This window comes from Budorcas taxicolor, chromosome 16 (assembly GCF_023091745.1).
Source record: "Budorcas taxicolor isolate Tak-1 chromosome 16, Takin1.1, whole genome shotgun sequence".
Classification (NCBI taxonomy): domain Eukaryota; kingdom Metazoa; phylum Chordata; class Mammalia; order Artiodactyla; family Bovidae; genus Budorcas; species Budorcas taxicolor.
The window spans coordinates 57,405,731-57,430,069 of record NC_068925.1 but is presented as its reverse complement, the minus strand read 5'-3'; the positions used below and the strand labels follow the sequence as shown (position 1 = coordinate 57,430,069).

The window sequence follows — 24,339 nt, the reverse complement described above, 5'->3', positions numbered from 1 at the left end:
ATAAAGCAGAAGCAAATGTTTTACATGTCCACATATAAATCATTGAGGCAATACCTTTGGGATATATGTATCCAGAAGAGAACTGTTGGGTCTTAGGGTATGTGTTTATATGGCTTAACTAAGTACTGCTCTCCTGAATGGTTGTACTGGTCTACATTGCCTCCAACAGTGCACAAAGGATCCTGTTTTCTAATGATATACATCATTCCTGATGACTTGACATGATCCAGCTTTGTAATTCTTGACAGTCTAATAGGCATGATTGATATGTCACTGTTTTAGTTGAATTTCATTAAATAATGTTTTTTTTAAAATATCTCTTCAAATCCTTGTTAGACTTTTGAGTTTCCTTTTTTGTAAATTACCTGTTCATATAGTTTGTCCATCTTTCCATCAGGGTTCCTGTGCTAGTTAAGTATTAGCTATAATTATCTGAACTTTTGAAGTCTTTCTTTAAAAAATCTCACCCTGCCTGTAGGACACAAATATTTTCTACATGTTCTTCTATTAACTTTCTGGATGTATTGTTATACCTAGTCTTAATTTTATTTACAGTATAAGTTCGGGATGGGTTTGCCAGGTGGCTCAGTGGTAAAGAATCTACCTGCCAGTGTAGAAGATGCAGGTTCAATCCCTGTGTTGGGAAGATTTCCTGGAGAAGGAAATGCCAACCCACTCCAGTATTCTAGCCTGGGAAATCCTATAGACAGAGGAGCCTGTGGAGCTACAGTCCATGCGGTTGCAAAAAAAGTTGGACACAACTGAGCAACTAAACAATAACACCAAATTCGGTAGGGACACAGTGAGCCAATTTCCCCAGCACTGAATAACCCCTCTTTTACTGAATAACCAATTGATTCGTGGTGCTATATTGTATATTAAGTCCCATATATACATGGATTTATCTCTGAACTCTGAACTCCCTATTCTATTCCATGCTCTCTTGATCTGTTCTTTCGCAAACACTACATTGTGGGTTTTTTTAACCATGCCTGCCACCATATTTAATGTTTTTGACATCATATTTTACATCTTTCTGCTTTGCGTATCCCTTAACTACTTATTGTGGATATAGGTGATTTTACTGCTATTGTCTTTTAAACTCCCTACTAGCTTTATAACTGGTTGATCTATTATCTTTACTGCACATTTGCCTTTACCAATGAGACTTTTCCTTTGGCAATTTTCATGTCTTTAATAATAGTCTTTTCTTTTCTGCTTGAAGAAGTCTCTCTAACATTTCCTGTAATGCCAGTTTAGTGGTGCTGAACTCTTTTAGCTTTTTTGTCTGTAAAATTCTTTATCTCTCCTTCAAATTGGAAAGGGGGGCTTGCTGGGTAGAGTATGGTCGTAGGTTCTTTGCTTTTATCACTTTGAATATATCATGCTATTCCCTCTGGCCTGCAAAGCTTCTGCCGAAAAGTCAGTGAAAAATCTTATGGGAGTCCCCTTGTATGAAACTAGTTGCTTTTTTCTTGCTGCTTTTAAGATTCTTTTTTAATTAATTAATTTATTTAATTTTGGCTGTGCTGGGTCTTTGTTGCTGTGTGCAGGCTTTCTCTAGTTGCAGTGGGCAGGGGCTACTTTATGCTACACTGTGAGGGGCTTCTCATAGCAGTGGCTTCTCTTGTTATGGAGCTTGGGTTCTAGGCACTCAGACTTCAGCATGGGCTTGGTTGCCCCTCAGTTCAGTTCAGTCACTCAGTCGTGTCCGAATCTTTGTGACCCTATGGACTGCAGCATGCCAGGCCTCCCTGTCCATCACCAACTCCCAGAGCTTGCTCAAACTCAGGTCCATCAAAGTCAGTGATGCCATCCAACCATCTTATCCTCTGTCGTATTCTTCTCCTCCTGCCTTCAATCTTTCCCAGCATCAGGGTCTTTTCAAATGAGTCAGTTCTTTGCATCTGGTGGGCAAAGTACTGGAGCTTCAGCTTCAGCATCAGTCCTTCCAATGAATATTCAGGACTGATACCCTTTAGGATGGACTGGTTTGATCTCCTTGCTATCCAAGGGACTCTCAAGAGTCTTATCCACCTATTATACAGAGCAAAGTAAGTCAGAAAGGAAAATACCAATACAGTATATTAACACATATATATGGAATTTAGAAAGATGGTAATGATGACCCTATATGCAAGACAGCAAAAGAGACACAGATGTAAAGAACAAACTTTTGGACTCTGTGGGAGAAGGCAAGAGTGGGATGATTTGAGAGAATAACATTGAAACATGTATATCATCATATGTGAAATAGATCGCCAGTCCAGGTTCAATGCATGAGACAGGGTGCTCAGGGCTGGTGCACTGGGATGACCCTGAGGGATGGGATGGGGAAGGAGGTGGAAGAGAGGGTCAGGAGGGGGAACACATATACACCCATGGCTGATTCATGTGAATGTACGGCAAAAACCACTACAATATTGTAAAGTAATTAGCCTCCAAATTAAATTTAAAAAAAGAAAAAAGTCTTCTCCAACACCATGGTTCAAAAGCATCCATTCTTCGATACTGAGCTTTCTTTATCTTCCTGTACCAGGGACTGAACCCATGTCCCCTGCAATGGCAGGTGGATTCTTAACCACTGGACCACCAAGGAAGTCTTTTAAGACTCTTTACCTTTAATTTTTGCCATTTTAAACATAAAGCATCTTCACGTGGACCTCTGGATGCATCTTGCTTGGGACTCTGCTTCCTGGACTTGGATGTCTGTTTCCTTTCCCAGGTTATGGAAGTTTTCAGCTATTATTTCTTCAAACGAGTTCTTTGCCCTCTTTTCTCTCTCTTCTCCTTCTGGGACCCCAATAATGAGAATGCTAGTACACTTGATGTTGTTCAAGAGGTCTCTTAAACTATCCTCAAGTTTAAGTCTTTTTTTTTCTTTTTTCTGTTCAGTTTGGGTAATTTCCAGTCTGTCTTCCAGTTCTCTGATCTATCTATCTGTATCTCTGATCTATCTATCTGTATCATCTAATCCACTGTTGACTTCTCTTAGTGTTGGTTTTTTTTTATAAATTAAGTTATTGTTTTCTTTAGCTGTGTTTGGTTTTTCTTTGTATCATCCAACTCTTTGTTAAACTTCTCTCTGTGTTCATTCCTTCTTCTCCTGAGTTCATCAAGCATCCTTATGACTGTTACCTTGAGCTCTATTGGATAGACTGCTTATCTCCACTTTGTTTAGTTCTTTTGAAGTTTTGTCTTATTCCTTCATTGGAACATAGTCCTACGTCTTCTCATTCTGTCTCATTCTCTGTTTTTATTTCTGTGTATTAAGTAGGTCAGTTATGTTTCCTGACCTCAGATTAGTAGCCTTATGTAGGAACATCCTAGGGAGCCCAGCAGCACACTTGCTCTGGTCACAGAGTTATATACGCTAGGAGTGTTCCCTGTGTGGACTCTGTGGGTCCTTCTGTTGTAGGGGGACTGACTCTTGTGGGTATTCTGGAAGGTGGCACTGGCCCCTGGCCTGGTTGGCTGCCAGGCTCTGAGCCAAGTGGCAGCTGCTGGCCCATGGTGGGCAGTGCCAGATTCTGGCAAGGCTAGCTGTGTGGTCCAGGGGGTCCAAGGCTGATGCTGGATAAGTGGGTAAACCCTTTGTGCCAATAGAATAGAGAAAGGATTTCAAAATAGCACTTGCCAGTACCAGTGTCCTTGTGGTAGGACAGACTCCCCAAAATCACTGTCACCAGCATCTATGTCCCCAGGGGCCATCCCAGTTGCCTTCTGCCTCTTTGAGGGGCTCTCCAAGATAAGCAAGTGGGTCTGACCCAGGCTTCTTTCCAATTATCTCCTCTGCACTGGAACACACTTGCCACTATTTCCCACATCCCAGACTCTGGCCTCAACAAGGGTGGTCAGGAAAGACCTCTCTTTGAGCTGAGCCATTTGAGCCAGGACTTGAATGATGAGAATGAATCACACAGAAGAGCATTCCAAGCCTAGAGAAGAGTAATTACTATACCTCAAGGGAGGAATAAGTTTGGCATATTCAACAGATTAAAAGAAAGCCAATGGAAAGAGGGAGGGGTACAAGGCAGAGGCAGACCATGCAGGAATTTATAGGATGTGCTAAGGATTTTAGATTTTGTTCTAATTGCAAAAAGCCATTACAATCAGAGCCACTGATTGGAGCTTTTGGAAGGTCTCAGCAAGTGAGAGAAAGGATGAGATAGTACCACTTTTACATTATAAAAATATTACCCTGGTTAAAATATAGAGAATAGATGCAAGTGGGGCCAGTATGGCAGGAAGAGACCAGGTAGGAGGCATAACAATGACCCCACCCTTTCCTTGCGATATTAAATCAAGAGCCACAGAGAAGAGCCAGGCTGGAAACTGCCAGCCCATGATCAATTAATCTGCCATAGAATTGGATCTCCTCATATTAGTAAATCTAAGGAATAGTAAATTATGTCAGAACATTTCTTTGCTCTTAGGGTGCTTTTAGTTGATCTTCAAAGGGAAGATTTAGAAGCCTGTTATGTTAGCCCTTGGTAGGTAGAAGGCAAGTGGTCTTCAGAGCGTAAAGACCTTCCTCAGAAACTCTGCTTAAGATAAAGCCATCCAAGCTGTTGACTGCACAGTTATTTCTATGTTTCCATTGGCTCCTTGAAGGCTATTGTTACCTCTCTACCTTGATTCCTACTGCCACCTCCTGAATGAGGTCTCACCTCCACTCTCACCCCCATCTAATTCATTCTCCACACTACAGGGAAAATGCTATTTTAAAAATTTGAGCTTAAAGTCCATTAGTGGGCTCTTCATCTTATTTCCTTCAGGAGAAGGCCCAGTTCCTTAAATGTCGTGATCCAGTCCCTCTTATTTCCCTAAGGCTTTCTTTCACCCACTCAATCCACCTCTTTCTCTTGTTTCCTGGCTGAAACCTACAGTTTCCCAGATAGACCACATTTTGCACAGACCTAGAATATCCCTCTTCCATCAATTTGTGACTAATTTCTACTTTGGTTCCTAAAATAAGAAGCACTTTCTGATTAGCACTTGCTAACCCCTGCCCCATACTCCACCACTCACCCTACCCTCACCAGCCACAGAATTCACTACACGTGCACTTCCATATTTTGATAGCTCCTTGTTGAGTTCAGTTCAGTCATTCAGTCATGTTCAACTCTTTGTGACCCCCATGTACTGCAGAATGCCAGGAGTCCCTGTCCATCGCCAACTCCCAGAGCCTACTCAAACTCATGTCCATTGAGTTGGTGATGCCATCCATCTCATCCTCTGTCGTCCCCTTCTCCTCTTGCCTTCAATCTTTCCCAGCATCAGGGTCTTTTCAAATGAGTCAGTTCTTCACATCAGGTGGCCAAAGTACTGGAGCTTCAGCTTCAGCATCAGTCCTTCCAATGAGTATTCAGGACTGATATCCTTTAGGATGGACTGGTTTGATCTCCTTGCAGTGCAAGGGACTCTCAAGAGTCTTCTCCAATACCACAGTTCAAAAGCATCAATTCTTCAGTGCCCAGCTTTCTTTATGGTCCAACTCTCACACCCATACATGACTACTGAAAAAACCATAGCTTTGACTGGATGGACCTTTGTTGGCAAAGTAATGTCTCTGCTTTTTGATATGCTGTCTAGGTCGGTCATAGCTTTTCGTCCAAGGAGCAAGCATCTTTTAATTTCATGGCTATAGTCATTATCTGCAGTGATTTTGGAGCCCAAAACAATAAAGTCTCTCAATATTTCCACTGTTTCCCCATCTATTTGCCATGAAGTGATAGGACCATATGCTATGATCTTAGTTTCCTGGATGTTGATTTTTAAGCCAGCTTTTTCACTCTCCTCTTTCATTTTCATCACTTTCCTCTTCACTTTCTGCCATAAGGGTGGTGTCATCTGCATATCTGAGGTTGTTATTTCTCCTGGTAATCTTGATTCCAGCTTGTGCTTCATCCATTCCAGCATTTTGCATGATGTACTTTGCATATAGGTTAAATAAACAAGGTGACAATATACAGCCTTAACATACTCCTGTTTATCTCTTCTCCAGAGTACTCAGAACTTGGGGTTTTATTTGCTTTTTTTCTCCCACCAGAGTGTGAGCAACCTGAAAAATAAGACTGTGTCTTATGCTTCCCTATATTTCAATCTCTTATCCCAATATTTAAAACCCAATAGACACTTCCTATATGTTTGCTGAATGAATACACAAAAGAATAAACACATAAATCAATTGGAAGATACTGTGAAGGAGGCCAAGGTGGTAGGTTTGACAGCCCATGTGGGCTAAACAGATAACTTTTCTCTGTCCACAGCCTCAGACTTGTTCCCCAAACTTTGCTACCCACAAACCCACTTCTGAGAAAAAAGTGTAAGGGTGGGTGGCTAGCGGTAGTCTCACCTGTGCTAATATGAAACGGCACCTTTTGTCTGCAGTTGCAGAGTCTTTCTGAGATTGTTCTCAGAGATAAATACTGATATCATAGTTCAGTTCTGATGCTAAGGCCAGTAGATTGGGCAGACACTCTCCAAAGCCGTTAATTCTGACCATTTTAAAGACCACATTCAACAACACAAAGCAGGTAAGGGACAGAGCAGGGACAGCCCACTGGGGGCGCTCTGTTTGCACTGTTTATCACAGAGCTCACTTCCCTCTACTTGGCATTCAGCCTCCAGATGCCCAACAGAAACCAATTTCTGAGCCATTCTTCCAGTGAATGCCCCAACCCTGTGGATCTCCCAATTACATCTAGAAACACTTAGCTGTAAGACATTTCAGTGTACCGATCGCTTGGCATTGCTTTCCTCTTAACTTGGTAATCACCACAGCCTGTGCTTTAAAAAAAAGAAAGAAAGAAAGAAAAAGAAAAAAGCCTCTTTGTCAGGCCAGGTCCTAGTAATTGTATCAAAGGGGAAGAGAAGGAAAGCCTTCCAGTTTTGGTCTTCATCCTAAAATTTCTGTCTTGGAAAAACTACTGGGATGATCTATGTTAGGGTTAAAGGTGAGTTTTTGGTATTTTAGATGTATAACGTCCAGAGGGCTAAGGATGCCCCCCAAAATGCCCTGATCATCTCCTAAAAACATATGAAGCCACAGTGTATATGCAATGAACAAAGCAAATTGGGAACCAGTGTGTTATATATTATTAACTAAACCAGGGCCCAATAACCCCACAGGAGAATTTAATGGTAAAAACCGGGACACAAGGCTTAAACTCAAGGATAATTAGAGTCTCTTATCCCTTCTTGCTCAATCTACACATCTTGGGACCAGCCTACTCAAGACGTGCCCACTGGGAAAGGGAGAGAGAAGGAAAGGGAAAATGGGAAAGAAAAGAAGGAAAGAGGGGAGGTAGGGCAAGAGAGAGACAGACAGTCTGTTTATCCACTCTGCCATGTGGATGTCAGCAGAGAAAGTGGATCATTGCACCCCTTAGAGCACAGTTTAGCTAACCAATTCCACCTCTGGACTCTTTAAGAAGAGGAAAACATACTAGAGGAACTGTGGAGTTCAAATCCAGCTGGTCTTCAGGCTCATCTGAAGAGCTTTAGTTAAATACTGATTCCTGACACCCAGCCCCCTCCCGCCACCCCTCCCCCCGCCACTGCCCCACAGCATTCTGATTGAGCAGATTTGCTGCAAAACCCAGGGAACTCAGTTTTAATAGTTTCTGGTTTAGGAACAATTAATGAGTCTGCTTCCTCTCAACAGCTGAAAAGGAATAATTTGATCATGGACTGGTGGTGGGAGGTAAGACTTTGACAGTCTTGAAAGCTGGAGTAGGATGGAGAGCAGTGGTTTCATAGTAAACGTCTCCTTCAAGCTCCCAAGATGTGAATATTGCTGCCCCAGATAGTCTATGCAAGCAAAATGCTTTTGATTCTTTCCATTAATGCTACAGACTAAATTATAGTAAGTGGAACTCTAAGCTACAAGGTGGACCTGCCATTTGTCAAAGGTAAGGCAAGCACATCTAGCAACCATGCATCAGCCCTGCACACGTTTGGTGAGCTCCTCCACTAACCAGTCCAGTGGGGGGTCCCAGAAGGAAGAGAACATGCCCCTTCCTCTCCCAGGGTGCAGTCTGGAACCTTCATCCTATCCAAACTTATACACTCCTTGAAAGTAAAAGTGAAAGTCACTCAGTCGTGTCTGATTCTTTGCGACTCCATGGACTATACAGTCCATGGAATTTTCCAGGCCAGAATAGTGGAGTGGGTAGCCTTTCCTTTCTCCAGGGGATCTTCCCAACTCAGGGATCAAACCCAAGTCTCCCGCATTACGGGCAGATTCTTTACCAGCTGAGCCACAGGGGAAGCCCAAGAATATTGGAGTGGGTAGCCTATCCCATCTCCAGGGGATCTTCCTGACCCAGGACACTCCTTAGGTCCACTTTTTTCTTAATTTGATTTTTATCCCTGTTTTCTGACTTTATCAAAATGCATCCCTGTTTTATATGACAGCCATTTAGATATGTAAAAGTTTCTCTCCCCCAGAACAAGTTATCTCATTGTCCTATATTTGTTGTTGGCAGTTCTACCTTTAAAACAACTGATATCTTTGAGCCTTTTGAAAGGATCTAAACAGAAATATTAGATAATCAACATTATCAATGTGAAGGAGCCTATATAGGATCATTTATTTGTCTGTTCTAAAGTTTGGCCTGGTGTTATATGTGTATTGGGAAGAAATGTGGGGTTCTGGCCCCTTTAAGGAACTGAGGCGGATTCAGAGGAAAGGGCTATCAGTGCATGAGGCAGAAGTGAGCTGAAGACAAGCATGTTTTATGTTGATCTAAAATGAGAAACTCAAGCAGTGAGAAAATGAAGGAAAAAGGAAGGCAGACAAGCCAGTTGCTTTAAAGACCAGCTAGAGAATATCCTGGAAGCCAGGAAATAATCACTGTGCTCCCAAGGTGGCAAGGGGGGCAGCGGGGAGGTGCTCACTCACACCTGTCCCTGAAATGTAACTGGACCCTCTAGGAACAGGTGGGATCAGGTACTCTAACAAGCTCTTGGACAGGCTGGAGATGCAAGTTGAGAGCTTTTCTATAGCTATTAAAGAAATACATTTTGGAGGGTTACGATATTTCATGTGAACAAAGAACGTTGAGCTAACTTTAATCTTTGGGGCCTTATATGCTAATAAGATAAATATTTGTTGTTGTTTAGTTTCGAAGTCATGTACGACTCTTGCGACCCCATGGACTGTAGCCCACCAGGTTCTTCTGTCCATAGAATTTCCCAGACAAGGATACTGGAGTGGGTTGCCATTCCATTTCTCCAGGGGATCTTCCCCGCCCAGGGATTGAACCTGAGTCTCCTGCTTGGCAGGCAGATTCTTATGATGATCCATACGATGTTCGTTAATCATTTGCTGTCTGGATAGCTGTAGATCCAGCTAACTGTATCATAAGATATAGTCCCCATTTTAGTAGTGTAAGGAGCACTTGACCTGGAGTCTGAAAACCTAAGTTCAAGTGAACAGAGGAAGTCATGTGATCTTTCTGAGCTAGTTTCCTTCTCTGTAAAATAAGTCTTCAATCCATAACAATGTCTTCCTCTCACGTTTCTTGCAAGAACTGCATGGAAATAAATGCACACTGGTAAAGTACTAGTTCTATAGGACTATTTTGTATTCCCTGGCGGGACATGCCTGTAGCAGGTGGTGGCTTGTTCTACACTACCTTAAATGGAGGGGAACCTAATCCATGGTGTGGCAGCACGCTGGACATTCCTTATGCAAGAGGAGTTAACACATCTCCAATAGGGGTCTTGCATAAAGCCTACCAAACCGCCAGAAGCTCTTACTAACACAGATGTTTCATTCAGGTTGCTGTCATCGCCCTTGTTCGGCATTGTGCTGCTGCTTGCTCCGGCCCAGTGGATGACTCTCCAAGTGGCCCTCTGTTATACCTGCAGTGCACCGGTTCTGCCACGAGGGGCCGCTATAGGGTCCCATGAGGTCCCTACCCCACTTCTCTTCAGGATTCTGCTACAGTTCGCAAGATGCAGAACCACAGCAGTGCACCACCCTTTCCACTGACCCAGAGATCTTATGTTTACAGGGCACCCAAGGCACTTTTCCTCCCGTGGCAAGCTCTGCCTTTAACTAGCTCCCATCAGCTCCTGCAGTCCAGTAAATCTCCTCCCATGGGACCTCTGCTTTCTGGCTTGCCTGTTGAGCATTAAAATCTGCCCTGAAGCCAAGCTCTTCAAGACACATGATTTAAGCTTCTCTTTCAGCTAATTAGATATTGTTCTACAAATTGGGCTGTTCTCTCTGAAAGATGAGCAGCAATTTATTTCCTCTGCCCTCTCCTTAAACTTAAACTGAACTGTAAAACATGGCCATTTGATTGTTTAGTCCAATCAGGAGATTATTTTGCATGAGAAGCAGATATCCATCTTCTTGCTAATACTAAGCCTGTTTGGGGCATTCCTTATGGGCAGCTGTGAAGATGGTGGACGGCTGTGCTTAAATCCCTCTCATTCTTTTGAGATGTGGGCTCTGCGGTGATTTATTGTGGCCCATGTATCTGTAATCATCGCCTAAGTAACCCATCACTCTCTGTATTAACATACTTTCACCCTTGCTGGAGGAATATTTTTATTATCCTCATCTTTCTGATGAGAAGACAGATGCCAGGAAGTCAGGCTATTTGCCTAAGCTAAACAAGTGGGGGAGTGGAGGAGTCACACAGTGAACCCAGCTCTTTGGTCTTCGGATCCCATAAAGCTGTATACTGTCTGATAAACCCAACATCAGTTGAAGATTCAGTGAAGATTCCTTACAGCTCTTGATGAGGCACTGTCAGATTCTCTAAAATGTTTTACAGTCCAAGGGGCTCTCATGCATAGTGGGAGGTCCCTACCCCACTATGGAAACTGCCTCTTTTCTTGTGCAGGGGGCCGGGTCTTCCCTCATCCTCAAGACTGTGCCCAGCATTTGATGAATGGAGACACTCTGAGTGGGGTTTACACCATCTTCCTCAACGGAGAGCTAAGCCAGAAGTTACAGGTGTACTGCGACATGACCACCGATGGGGGTGGTTGGATTGTAAGTACCTATGGCTGTTCTCCGGGCATGCCGGCAATCTTGGTGCCTCCATCCACCTGGCTCAGCACCCATCCATCCACACTTCACCATTCTTTGGACATTTTTTCATCCACTCTCCTCCACCCCCACCCCACAGGTCCACTCTGGAGCTCTGCATCGTCCTCAGGGCCCTTGTTCAGCAGCCCTATCACAGGTTTGACCAGGCAGAAGAAGAAAAAAGAATATGAGGCTGCAGGGGCCCAGCCAAGAAAGGGGGACCCAGGAAAACAGCTCCTTGTGGGGAGATAGTTCATGCAGGAGGATGCCAAGGAAAGGGAGAAGTAGCTCAGAGAGGCCCAGGGTCTTGCCTGCTGAAAACTGCAGCTATGATAAGGAGTAGAGGAGGTGAGTCCCTCGCAGGAGGAGGGAAGTCTCTATGGGGAGGTGATCAGTATCTTTCTGTTGGAGAATCACATATGGCGGAGCAGTTAAGGGGCAGAAAGTGGAGGACCACCTCTGTTTACAAAGGCTGTCTCCATCCTTTGCTGGCCTCTCTGGTTCTTCCCCGTAGTCTTCAGGGAGCAGCAGTGGTGGGGGAAAGAGAAACTCCATTTCCTATCCCGCTCCTCCCATGTCCAATAGGGCAGTACACAGAGAAGAGAATGAGCGGCCTGGCCAACAGCCTCACACATCACTGCAGGCCACTGTGCAGGTGGGGGAGGTCTGGCAGCTGGGCTGGAAAGCAGCCCAGCATTAGCTAAGTCAGTGCAGATGGAAACCCAACCCCTTCACCCCCCTTCCTCCTGAGGATCCCGCCTCCAGCACCAACACACCCTGCTGGATTTTTCACAGTGCCAAATGGATGGTTGTTGAATGGAGTCAGATGGTGGCTGGGCTCCAAACAGTCACTCTTGGGAGATGTCTTCTTCTATGTTTCTGACATATTTGTGCCTTCTTCTTGAAGCGTAATCGGAAGTTGAAGTCGAGGCTGATATATTGGAGGTTAAATGAAATTAGCACTTAAACGGCTCAGAAAGTGAATGATACACACTCGCTTTGCCTGGAACAAGATGATGACATTACTGGCTGATCTGAAATGGGTCCCGTTCTTTTGGTGAAAAATGCTTTCTGCTGCATGCCACGGTGTGAAAAGATGAATTTGAAAGCCTAGCCTATTTCCCTTGACTATCGGGAGTTTGATGTGTATCCTGAATCCTTTCTACATTGCAGGGGTGCAAATTAGTGTCAACATCACACCCCAGCCTATTCATCAAAGGCCCCTGTGCTTCAGAGAAGGGCTCCAAGCATCTCCTGCCATGACCACTGTGCAAATCCCGAACTCTCTACTGCAGTGGTCCTTACCTGTCTCTGTCACTGCAGATATAAAACTCAGTTACAGCAGCTTTACTCATTAAAGTTTATTTTCCTTAGCATTTTTTTTTTCATGTGTCCCCCTTTCTCTTCACAGGTGTTCCAGAGGCGGCAGAATGGCCAAACTGATTTTTTCCGGAAATGGGCTGAGTACCGTGTTGGCTTTGGGAACCTGGAGGATGAGTTTTGGCTGGGTATCACCTCCTTTTTTGTTTCCCTTGGAATGCTACTCTGGCTTTTTGTCCGTCTTTCTCCTTTCTGTGTCCATCTGGGATTATCAGAAACCCTGGGTCTGCTGAGAAGTTGACAGCTCGTGAATTGCTTTCAGTGCCTCTTGCTCTGTTTGGCTCCACTATTGATCTGTTTTTATCTTGTGGTGGTGTTTTCCTCTTTGCTCTGTCTCTTCCCATCCTCATTAATAATAGTCTCTTATGCTGATGGGTCTTGATGTGAGGCAACTTTTACAAAGGGAGTGAGCTGCCTGATGGGGGAGGGGGGGGCGGGGGAGCAATAGGCTGGCGGGTCATCTCTCAGAAGCCAGGCATCAGCCAGCCAGCCTACAGGCCAGGAGGAAAATGAGACAGTCACTCAGACCTTGTTCCTTGGAGGAATATTATTACCTGACTTGGGATGGAAAAAGAAAAAATGAAAATGACATTAGAGGTGACTGGCAATTTCCTAGAGGTCTGATACAAGCAGGAGGTGTAGATTGAGAACCGAACTGGTGTGAGAAGGTAAACACACACCCGACCCAGGCAGAAGGCAGAGGATCCAGTTCCAGAAAGCAGTACGTTTATTAGTGCCTGCATCTCCCTGTTAGATTTTCACAGTGATCATGAAGGGAGGCCAAGGAAAGGCAATAACTGTCTTCTATTTCTGTGGTCCTCTCTATCTCCCGCTCAGCCTCACCATCTTTCTCTCAGATGCTCCTATAAGAACCCCATAACTGGCCTTCCTGCCTCCTGGATCAACCATTGTCTACATGCCCACTAGAACCGTCTCCCTCATGCCAAAATCTGAGCAATGGCTAGCCCCATTTGTAGAACTTCTAAGTGAGTCCTCATCACCAGCACCTTAGCTATGCTACAAGGCCCTCCTCTTGGGCCTGCTCCCCACCACCAAGAGCCCCATTCCCCTTCCCTGCACCAAACTCCAAACATTTTCTTATTGAAGTATAGTTGATTGGCAGTGTTTCAAGTATACAGCAAAATGTGCAGGTATACATACACACATAAATATAGATATCTATTCTTTTCCAGATTCTTTTCCATTATCAGTTATTAGAAGATATTGAATATAGTTCCCTGTGCTATAAATAGTAGGTCCTATTGTTTATCTATTGGGTTCATCAAAAAGTTCGTTTGGATTTTTCTGCAAGGTAGTATGGGAAAATCCAAACAAACTTTTTAGCCAATACAATATTTGTATATAGTAATGTGTATCTGTTAACTCCCAATTCCCAATTCATCCCTCCCTTTCCCCAGACTCCAAAGCCTTAGAATCACTAATGTTTCCTTTGCAAGGAACCTCTGTCTATCAACTCTCCTCCACCCCCATACACCTTGCTGTGCTTCTCTGCATATTCAAAGCCTCAGCTCACCTCCTCTTCCCCAGTAGGACCTGTCCTATCCATTTTTCTCTAACTTTGCCTGCAGGAGCACTCTCTCTCCTTTGTGGCCCAAATCAGAGTCTATTTTCCTTTCTGTCTGTCTTGACTATACTATGTAAACTTCTTTCAGGCCTAGGACCTAACCATATTCATTTTCAACCTCATTACCTGTCACAGTGGCTGAGGATAGTAGGTACCTAAAGTACAGACTTTATTTTGGGGGGCTCCAAAATCACTGCTGATGGTGATCGCAGCCATGAAATTAAAAGACACTTACTCCTTGGAAGGAAAGTTATGACCAACCTAGGTAGCATATTCAAAAGCAGAGACATTACTTTGCCAACAAAGGTCCATCTAGTCAAGGCTATGGTTTTTCCAGTGGTCATGTATGGATGTGAGAGTTGGACTGGGAATAAAGCTGAGTGCCTAAGAATTGATGCTTTTGAACTGTGGTGTTGGAAAAGACTCTTGAGAGTCCCTTGAACTGCAAGGAGATCCAACCAGTCCATTCTAAAGTAGATCAGTCCTGGGTATTCTTTGGAAGGAATGATGCTAAAGCTGAAACTCCAGTACTTTGGCCACCTCATGCGAAGAGTTGACTCATTGAAAAAGACTCTGATGTGGGGAGGGATTGGGGGCAGGAGGAGAAGGGGACAACAGAGGATGAGATGGCTGGATGGCATCACCGACTCGATGGACATGAGTTTGGGTGAACTCCAGGAGTTGGTGATGGACAGGGAGGCCTGGCGTGCTGAGATTCATGGGGTCGCAAAGAGTCAGACACGACTGAGTGACTGAACTGAACTGAAAGTGTAGATACCAATCACTCAATTGATAAGAATTTATTGAGTGCCTATTAGATGCCCAGATCTGTATTTGCTGATGAATGTAATAAAAATAGAAGGTAAAAAAGGAAAGAGAAGTGAATAGAAAGTATCCTTGCCTTCTAAGAGTTTGCAAACAGCTTGGGAGGTAAGTGTAAAGCACAGAAATCGATGTGCCCACAGCGGACAGTGCTCATGCTTCCCCAGCCTCAGTCACTTCTGGGAAACATCTGAACTGTTGCACGCTTGAATTTTCTATATATCACTTTTAAAAAAATTATTTATTTGGCTGTGCTGGGTCCCAGGTGTGGCACATGGGATCCTCAGTTTTAGCACGTGGGATCCAGTTTCCTGACCAGGGACTGAACCCTGGCCCCTTGCATTGGAAGCTTGGGGTCTGGACCACTGGACCACCAGGAAAGTCCCTATGTATCACTTTTTTAAAATGAAATCTATTCTTTTGTGAAAGAAACATCACAGCATTGCCAAAAACAGAAAGCGAGTCATCATGTGCCATAAATAAAAGGGAATCTTAAAAATAAATGCAATGAAAACAGCAAAAATATTAAATGCCAATTGTTGCTGGTGCTGGTGGTGTTAAAAATGGAGATTAGAAAGTGCTGAGTGTTAAACCACAAAGCTTTTGTTGTTGTTGCTGTTCAGTCGCTAAGTCATGTTTGACTGTTTGCAACTTCATGACCTGCAGCACGCCAGGCTCCCCTGTCCTTCACTATCTCCTGGAGTCTGCTCAAATTCATGTCCATCGAGTTGATGAAACCATCGCAGCCTCTGTCATCCCCTTCTCCTCCTGCCTTCAATCTTTTCCAGCATCAGGGTCTTTTCCAATGAGTCAGCTCTTAGCATCAGGTGGCCAAAGTATTGGAGCTTCAGCTTCAATGTCAGTCCTTCCAATGAATATGCACAAAGTACTAGATCCAGACTGAGAGGAAATGGTTAGAATCAGGCTTAAGGCTTCCCCTCCATCTACGGAGAAAGAGACAGAATTTGGAAATACCTTTCTCCCTACACATTTAAAGTTATTTAGTCCTTACTCTAAAAATGGCTTCCTGGGTGGTTCAGTGGTAAAGAATCCACCTGCCAATGCAAGAGGTTCAGGAGAAATGGATTCGATCCCTAGATCAGGCAAATCCCCTGGAGGAGGAAATGGCAACCCACCCCAGTATTCTTGCCAGGAATATCCCATGGACAGAGGAACCTGGTGGGCTATAGTCCATGGGGTCACAAAGAGTCAGGCATGACTAAGCACATTCCCCAATTACTTCTCATATCATCAGAGATGCCCTCTCACACTCAGAAACACTGCACTCATCTATGAGCTAGGCCACAGATATTCAGAGAAGGAAGAGTCAGCTTCCTGCAGAAGGCATTGAGAGGTGAGTAAAAAGGATGAAGGAGGGAGGGGGATAAGAAAAGAGGGAAGGCAGGGATCCTGTTGACATGAGCACATGGGAAAGTGAAAAACCATCCAATCAGAGCAAAGATGCAGCTCAGGGAAAGAAGAAAATGAGGTGAGGTGGGTTGAACGAAGACATGTTACAGTCCCTCGAGTGAGGAAGGGAAGTTTTGACTTAATGCCATACGTAATAGGGAGCCAGGGAGGGCGCTTAAGTAGAAGCACAGTCTGGTGACGTATAGTGTGGTGGCAGTACTCAGGTGAGGGGTAATACTCTGACCACGGTTTATGTTGTAAGCTGGGTTCCCTAGAAGCAAAGTCTGACACTGGGATTCTTGTTCAAGCCATTTATCCGGCGAGTGCTCTCAGAAGTGGGTGGGGGAAACAGGATAGAGCAGGGAGGAGTTTAACAATGTGATCTTGGTGGGAGATTAGCATCGGTCTGATCTCCAGGGAAGCTCTGGAGCAAGAACTGCTCCTCAGAGTTGGTCCCCAGTGGAGCAAAGGGGCTGGGATTTGGGACTACCTCCCCCCCCGCCATATCAGGCACTGATGGGGCTCTGCCCCAAGGCATGGGGGAGGGAGAGGGTAACTTCCAGAGTGAAGCAACTCCTGTTTGGGCAATAAAGCTGTGAGTTGTTAGCAGCTGAGGTTATGTCCACTGACCAGTTAAAGGGCATCTGGGTAGGGCACCACCAAGATCCACCACATCCCAAGCCAAGTGTAGGGTACCAGTAACCCAGCAAACAGCAAATAGCAAACAGTTATATAACATATAATATATAATTAACGTAAGGCTTTAACTCTCAAACAGGACAGGGAAACAGAAAGATCCAGGTGACCCTCCATCAGCCATGTCACCTCTCTGGACTTCAGCCACGTTTTCAACAAAACAAAGAGACTAGCCTAAGTCATCTCTAAATTCCGTTCCATCTGCAATGTTTTCAATTCTATATCATGGTGTATTCTGATAGATATCAAATGTCACAGCAAAGCAAGAGGACCCCAGTTCAGCAAGCAGGTAGAAATCAGGAGGATTCCAAGATCACCAGCAATGTGGGGGTGGGAGCGGTTCCAAGTCTGGGCAGGGAGGTCAGAATCAGAAAGATCCAGAGCACAGCCAGCCAGAGCAAAGAGACAAGAAAATGCATATGGGAAAATATCACCAAGAAGGATCTGGGCTCTGCCTAACTCTGGACTTCTGGGGTTTGCACCTATTAGATCAAAGGCTAGAAAGCTTAGAGGCCAAGGAGACAGTGGTGGAAGGCCAAGGGGGTGGGCTGGCGGGGTGAGGGTGTGTGACTGACCAGATAGATGAGTGCAGAGGTGGCAGCGCAAAGATATAACAGATAGATCTGAGAGACAGGAACTAGCGTCAGGAGACAGGGGACAATATTCTCTGACCCAGTTATGGGAGCCTCAGGAGGGCTGAAGCAGAAAACAGGAAAGACACTGTAATTAAAGGTGGACGGAACCCCCTCCCAGGCTATTGGGTAGGATGTCCAGATCCTCTGGACCCTCAGGGTCCACTCTGAGTTCCCCTGATCAATGTTCCTACCTCCCGCTTCCTACCACTCACACCAAAGGAGTCACACCCCCATAATGCTGCTCATCATTTTCAATCCAGACTCTGGTTTGGAGTGGGAGGTGGAGGAGGGGCAGAGGGCAGGCCTAGGCCAGGAATCCTATGGCTCAGAGCTTGTCAGTTACTGGGTCAGTACTTGATGGCAGGACCCCTGAGCTGACCTGCAGTGGGAACTCACCAGCAGAACTGGGTGGCTTTTTTGCAGGAGGAAATTTGGGGTCTGGTAAGGTCTGATTGGGCTTCCCTGGTGGCTCAGTGGTAAGGAATCCGCCTGCCAGTGCAGGAGAGATGCAGGTTCAATCTTGGGGTCGGGAAGATCCCCTGGAGTAGGAAATGGCAACCCATTCCAGTATTCTTGCCTGGGAAATCCCATGGACAGAGGAGCCTGGTGGGCTACAGTCCATGGGGTCACAGAGTCAGACATGACCTAGGAACTCAACAACAACAACAAGGGTCTGTTTGATAACCAGCTGGGAAGGGCTAAAAGCGAAAGCAATTCCAGTACTCCTCCTCTTTCCCAGAACATCTGTTTTGAGGCCACAGTTGCATTCTGCCACCCATATCCAAAGCCACTACGGCCAGGCTCACTGCGATCTTGACTCTTCTCCACAGGGCTGGACAACATACACAGGATCACGTCCCAGGGCCGCTACGAGCTGCGCGTGGACATGCGTGACGGGCAGGAGGCCGCCTTCGCCTCCTACGACAGGTTCTCCGTTGAGGACAGCAGAAGCCTGTACAAACTCCGCCTAGGAGGTTATAACGGCACCGCAGGTACCCTGGCCCCCGAGCAGCCCCCGATGGTAGTGGACGTGCAGTAGGGCCCCACACTCCAGGCCAAGCTGCTCTGGGCAGTAACAGCAGCGCCCACAGTACTGGTGAAGTCCCTGCTGGCCAAGGAGGAGGGTGGAGGGCTGGAAGTGCTGGCTCTGGTCAGGTTGCCCCCAACCTGGGTTGAAACAATCCCCTGGAAGAGGGCATGACAACACACTCCAGTATTCTCTCATGGAGAATCCCATGGACAGAGGAACCTGGGGGGTTACAGTCCATAAGGATGCTAAGAGTCAGACACAACTGAAGGGATTTCGCACGCACGCAAGCTCCTCACCACTCAGGTGACCTGCAATCAATTTCTCACGGACTTCAGTTTCCTCATCTGGAAAATCTTAATAATGATGCCTGCCCTAGTTCACAGAGCGGACAGAAAAAATAATGTGATAAATAGAGTGAAAGTGCTTTTGGAAGTTAAAAAAAAAGTACCATGTAACGGTGAAGGATTATTTTTCTTGTCTAGATTAGTCAATATGGGCTCTCATCCAGTGAAAGCATAATCATCTATTGTCTGGATAGAAATCTCCCCTGCAATGACAGCTAGGAAAATCATCTCTGAACTAATGAAAATAAGACAGATGCCCTCATTCTGAGCTGTCCCCTCCTCTATCAGCAGTCTTCATCACACGTCCATCAGGGAACAAACAACAGCTCTACATGTCCCCCCACAGGCCACATGTCTTTTCAGTCCTCCACAAGAACCCATAGAGGGTCACGTTTTCTGTAGATTTTATGACACTTCCACTAAGTACAACAACCATCTCTATAAGCTCTGTCGCATTAAGAGTTTTATCAGGACATCATATCCCAGTCTGATTCTTAGGCTCTGCCTATCTATTTCCTAGGTTCCCTTCCAGTACATATCCTAAAACCTGTTTTGCCAAATATTCCAGTATTTGGTACATGGAGTTATTGGTCCTTTCATTAACTCCAGTTATATGGCTAAATGCTAGGGTATAAATTTAGCAACATGTTCAAGACTCTTGGAGTTAAGACCATCAAGTGTTGCCTCTCCAGTGACTGCATCTGCTCAGCTGTTTCTCTGCTCAGCCAGATGTCTTTTCTCCCAAGATAAGACATGCTTTCCCTTGTTGTTGTTCACATGAGAGATCATGCCCCATGGCAATCAGACTTGCCCGAAGTGCCCCAATAAAAGATCCAATTTACCCACACTTTGGATGTAAAATAGTCATTTGAAATGGAGTGTATTACACAAAATGTCAGACCAAACCATTTCAGAAATAACCTGATACCAACCACTCCCTAAGATTAGAATCGTGCCTGCAGAAATCCATTCTTATTTCTCCCACAGAAAGACAGGCAAGCCCTCCCACTTCCTCACATGGCTGAGCCCCCTCCCTCCTCCTCAGCAGCCCCAGGCTGGGCTCTTACCTGGGGAACTTGGGCCCAACCTCTGCAGTCTCTGGGTAGCTCTGTCTCACTGCTGGACCCCGCGAAGGTCGCAGCTGTTGGACTGTGCCCTACTCTCACGTTTCAGAGGCAAGTCCCACCAACAGTTTGGCCAATCATCAAAAATGAATTGCAGTCTGAGCTCGTAGGTCAAACATTCAATTCATCTTCTTCAAACCATGAGAAGCTAGGCTTATGTAGGCCCCTTCTCTGGACAACTTCACACAATGGTGGTTCTTTCCAGACTGGAAGGTCTCCGGGGAGGAGGGGCCATCCTCTCTCTGGCACTTACTATTGCCCAAGTCCCCTGGCCTTTGTCTTTCATGTTGCTCATCTTTATTGGCCCCACTAGAACAGTGGCCTCCATGGCCTTCAGTGCCAAGTTCAGTCCCTTCTCCCATCTCCATTGTTCTCAAGTCTGCAAAAACCCAAGTCTCTAACCAGGACTCTTAATTGAATTGGAGCTGAACATTACAAGTCAAATTATGGCTAAAAGGTTGTTGAGCAACCTCCAAAAGTTCATCGTGCGAATTGTGAGGACTCATAAGGAGCATAAGGCATGACCTCTGCAAGAACTAAACTTTTATCTGAAAAAGAAACAGTTTGGAAGCAATTCACCACAAAATGAATGGTACTCACTTCCAGTTTAATGGAGAAGGGGGGTCCTGGAGGTTGAAGAAGGCTTCATGAAAGCAGCAGCATTTGGCTGGGATCCCAAGGGGAAAGGGAACATTCCAGGGAAAGAAAATCCTGGGGGAGAAGTCACAGAAGAAGCAGTTAGTGTGGAGGGAGGGCAAGTGCAGAGGACCTGGCTGCCCAGGACAAGGTGTGCGTTCAGAAAGAATAGAAAGGAAGCAGGTGGAGTAGGGTGGAGTCAGACCCTGAAGGGCCTTAATGCTAAGGGGACAGAGGAGTTCTGTCTTAATACGGTGGGCAGTGGGGAGCCATGGCGGGTCCTGAGTGACATAGCGGACGTGGAGTTTTAGGGAGATCCAAGTGTCAGCCGTAAATAGGATAAAGCAAACCTGAGTGAAGAACAGAGACCAGCTGGAGCTGCTGCATTAATCTTGGTAGGAGATCACAAGAGCCTTGACTGATCTTAGGAGTTAAGAGAAAAGCGTCAATCTGAACAGCAGTTTGAGAGAGAAAAACTAAGACTTAGATAATAGATGAACTGAACATTTGAGGTGGATTTATGAAGTAGGAATGGGCAGGGGGCCAGATCTGGGGAGGAGACAAAGACCAACATCAGGATCATATCTGAGACAGCAGCAGGCAACATCCAAAGGGGAAGCAGGAGGAAACAGTTCCCAGGGAGTGAGGAGGGAACAGTTCCCAGGGAGGGCAGCTCCTAGGTTAGAGAGATAAGCAGGAGATGCGAATATAGAAACGTGGGCAGAGACAAAATAGGGGACTGATGGTAAAGAAAGAATCTCTAGAAAGTAGGATTAAGCCAGTATTTTTTAAGACACAGGGAATGAGTATGAGTTAGGGTGAGAAGAAATGAAAATGCCAAAATATCAATATATATCTATCTCTATCTGTATCTATATGAAAAAAAAAAAAGAAAAAAAGTAAGAACTCTTTTCTGCCTTCTCCAGGACCTGGAAGAGACGAGAAAGAATGAGTCGTAGGTCAGTGGGATTAGCTCTGGGTAGAGTAAAGCCTAGTTTGTTTAGAGACTGAGAGAGGGAGATAAAAACGATGGGATAGAAATAATAACATATGGACTTAGGGACCAAGCTGGCCTGAATGGACCAGGCTTCCCTATAAAAGAAAGACCATCCTCCTAAGAACTAAATTGTGACCAGAAGCACCTGGAGGCATTGAGGGGCCACTGTGAGTGTGGACTCAGGAAGCCACAGGACCAGAGCCATGAGTTCTCCTGGCTTAAAGTGACCTCGGAAGCATCTTAGACAACACTCATTCAATAGCATGAGACCCTTCACAACATATCTAACCACGAGTTCTGCCAGAGGTTTGGCCAATAGTTATAAATTAATTACAGCTTGATACCTTACTTAAATACTCAGTTCATATGCGTGGCCTGCACAACATCCCAACAAGAAAACCCCCAGCTTCTAAAACTAGAGATATCCCCATATTTCCAAGTAGTCTATCCCATTTATCAACAGCTCTAACTTCACAGTCTCTACCTACTGATCCTCATACTTCTCCAAAGAGTGTTTGTTTGGTGGAGTTCTGCTTGTTTGCTAAATAGCCCATCAAATATCTGGAGTCGGTGATCTAGAACCTTGTCTCCCCTTACAAGTCTGCTTTTCCCCAAGATACAGCCCTGGTTTTCCCAATCACTTCTCCTCTAATATGGTTAGAATTTTCTTATCATCTTGCTTCCTACGGACAGAAACTCTAGTTAGCTAATGTCCCTCTTCACATGTGGACCCAAGTTCTGAACAAGCGGATATTGGACATGACCAAAGCCTGGGGAAAGCCAGGCTGCACAGTGGTGACCCGGATTATCCAGGGCAGCATGACTCATCACTGTCTCCTCTGAGACACAAGGAGCCATCCACGCCTGTGTCCCAGTGCCGGCCTGGAGGAAACAGGCAGGGATGGCGAGGCGGAGCTGAGTGAACACAGTTCTGAGCAGAAGGCTGGGGGAATGAGGAACTGAGCTGGAGAGAGCAGCACAGATGTAGCGGATCCCAGGAGTACATGGAGAAAGAGCTCAGTATAGCCAGGCTGAAGCTGAATAGACACAGAGAGGTAAGTGGAAGGTCTCTGAAGCAGAAGCCAGGTTTGTTGGGGCCTGGACCAAATGTCCAGAACGTTGTGACAAAAGAATGACAGGTTCAAGGACAGCTTCAAGCATGTGTTTTTTTTCCCAGGGGACTCTCTCAGCTACCATCAGGGCCGCCCATTCTCCACGGAGGACAGAGACAATGACATAGCAGTTACCAACTGTGCCATGTCATACAAGGGCGCTTGGTGGTATAAGAACTGCCACCGGACCAACCTCAATGGGAAATACGGCGAGTCCAGGCACAGTCAGGTGGGTGAAACTCTGCCGCTGCATAGATGAGCCAGCACCGTGCAGCCCACATGCCTTAGCTCCATGTCCTAAGTACACAGGTGGGCCTTGCATTTCCTTTTAAAAAAGATACACTCAAGAGTGTTGAGAACGGACTATTATAGAAAGGAAAATAATGCAGACACTGAGATAAGAACAGGGCAGAGTCAAAGCCAGAGGAAGAAAAGGGGAACACACCCGGACCCGGGAGCTAGAACTCACCCAGAGAAACCTTGATGACCAGTCAAGTCCCGTTTAATTTCCTCCTCTAGGATATCCCGTGAAGAGCTTATCAAGTTCAGGGACAACTTCATCCAAGAAGGTTCGGCTCAGCTTCATCCAAAGAAGTATCCTAGGAAGGGAGAGAGCAGAAATAGCAGTGTAAAAGAGACCATGTCTCCCCATTGGAGACTACACATCCATCGGTTGGGCTGGACGATAGGGTGACCAACTGGGACCTCTCTGGTTTTAGCACAGGAAAGGCCAGCAGCCAGGGGCACCCCTTAGTCCTGCGCAAACCAAGATGGTTGGTCACCTGATAGATGGAAACCACTTAACACTCCCATCAAGAATGAGCAGTCAAACACAGTTATGCTCTTCAAAATGCTTCTATACTGTTGGGAATCTGAAATTCAAATTTACTGGTGCATGCCAATCCTGAAAGCCCAAACCAGAAAGCCAGTGGTAAGGAAAGACCTGCTACACGTTCCTATTATAGGCCCAGACCACAAGCATGCCTAAAGAGAAAAGCTAGAAAAAAAAAAAAAATCTGTTTTTTGGCCCCTTTTGTGGGAGGAAGGAACTCAGACACAAAGCTTCAAGTTAATGGAAAAGGGCTAAATGTTCATCTTGGATTCCCCGCTCTCAGCACCCTCTTTCTTTTCAGGCTGGGAGTTTGCTTGAGTGGGGAAAGGTGATCTGACAGGCTCATCTTTCTCCTTCCCAGGGGATCAACTGGTACCACTGGAAAGGCCACGAGTTCTCCATCCCCTTCGTGGAGATGAAGATGCGTCCATACAGCCACCGTCTCGTGGCAGGGAGAAAGCGGCGGTCCTTGCAGTTCTAAGCAGTGGGTGGCTACGAGCCAACTGACCTATTCTGTCATTTGTTTGTACTTTATAATATGAAACAAGGGGTGGGGGCATAGTAATGTGCTTTGCAACATGTTAAGAGTGTTTGAAGGAAGCGGGATGTAGCAGGAATCAGTTGAGAATCAGCAGCTCGTGGTTTCTGCTGCCCCCGGGCCTGCCCCTCAGTCTCCATGCTCC

The 24,339-nt window shown here is 45.6% G+C and overlaps 1 protein-coding gene across 1 annotated transcript in view; it reads left to right on the top strand.

Annotated features, from left to right (window-relative positions):
- TNR (tenascin R) overlaps nucleotides 1–24,137 on the top strand; it is a 95,845-nt gene extending 71,708 nt beyond the window's left edge. Inside the window, exons 17-21 of the mRNA XM_052653959.1 lie at nucleotides 10,866–11,017; nucleotides 12,465–12,561; nucleotides 18,412–18,573; nucleotides 22,890–23,053; nucleotides 24,018–24,137. Coding sequence (XP_052509919.1) covers nucleotides 10,866–11,017; nucleotides 12,465–12,561; nucleotides 18,412–18,573; nucleotides 22,890–23,053; nucleotides 24,018–24,137 — 695 coding nt within the window. The remainder of the gene's footprint in view (nucleotides 1–10,865; nucleotides 11,018–12,464; nucleotides 12,562–18,411; nucleotides 18,574–22,889; nucleotides 23,054–24,017) is intronic.
- The last annotated feature ends 202 nt before the right edge of the window (nucleotides 24,138–24,339 follow it).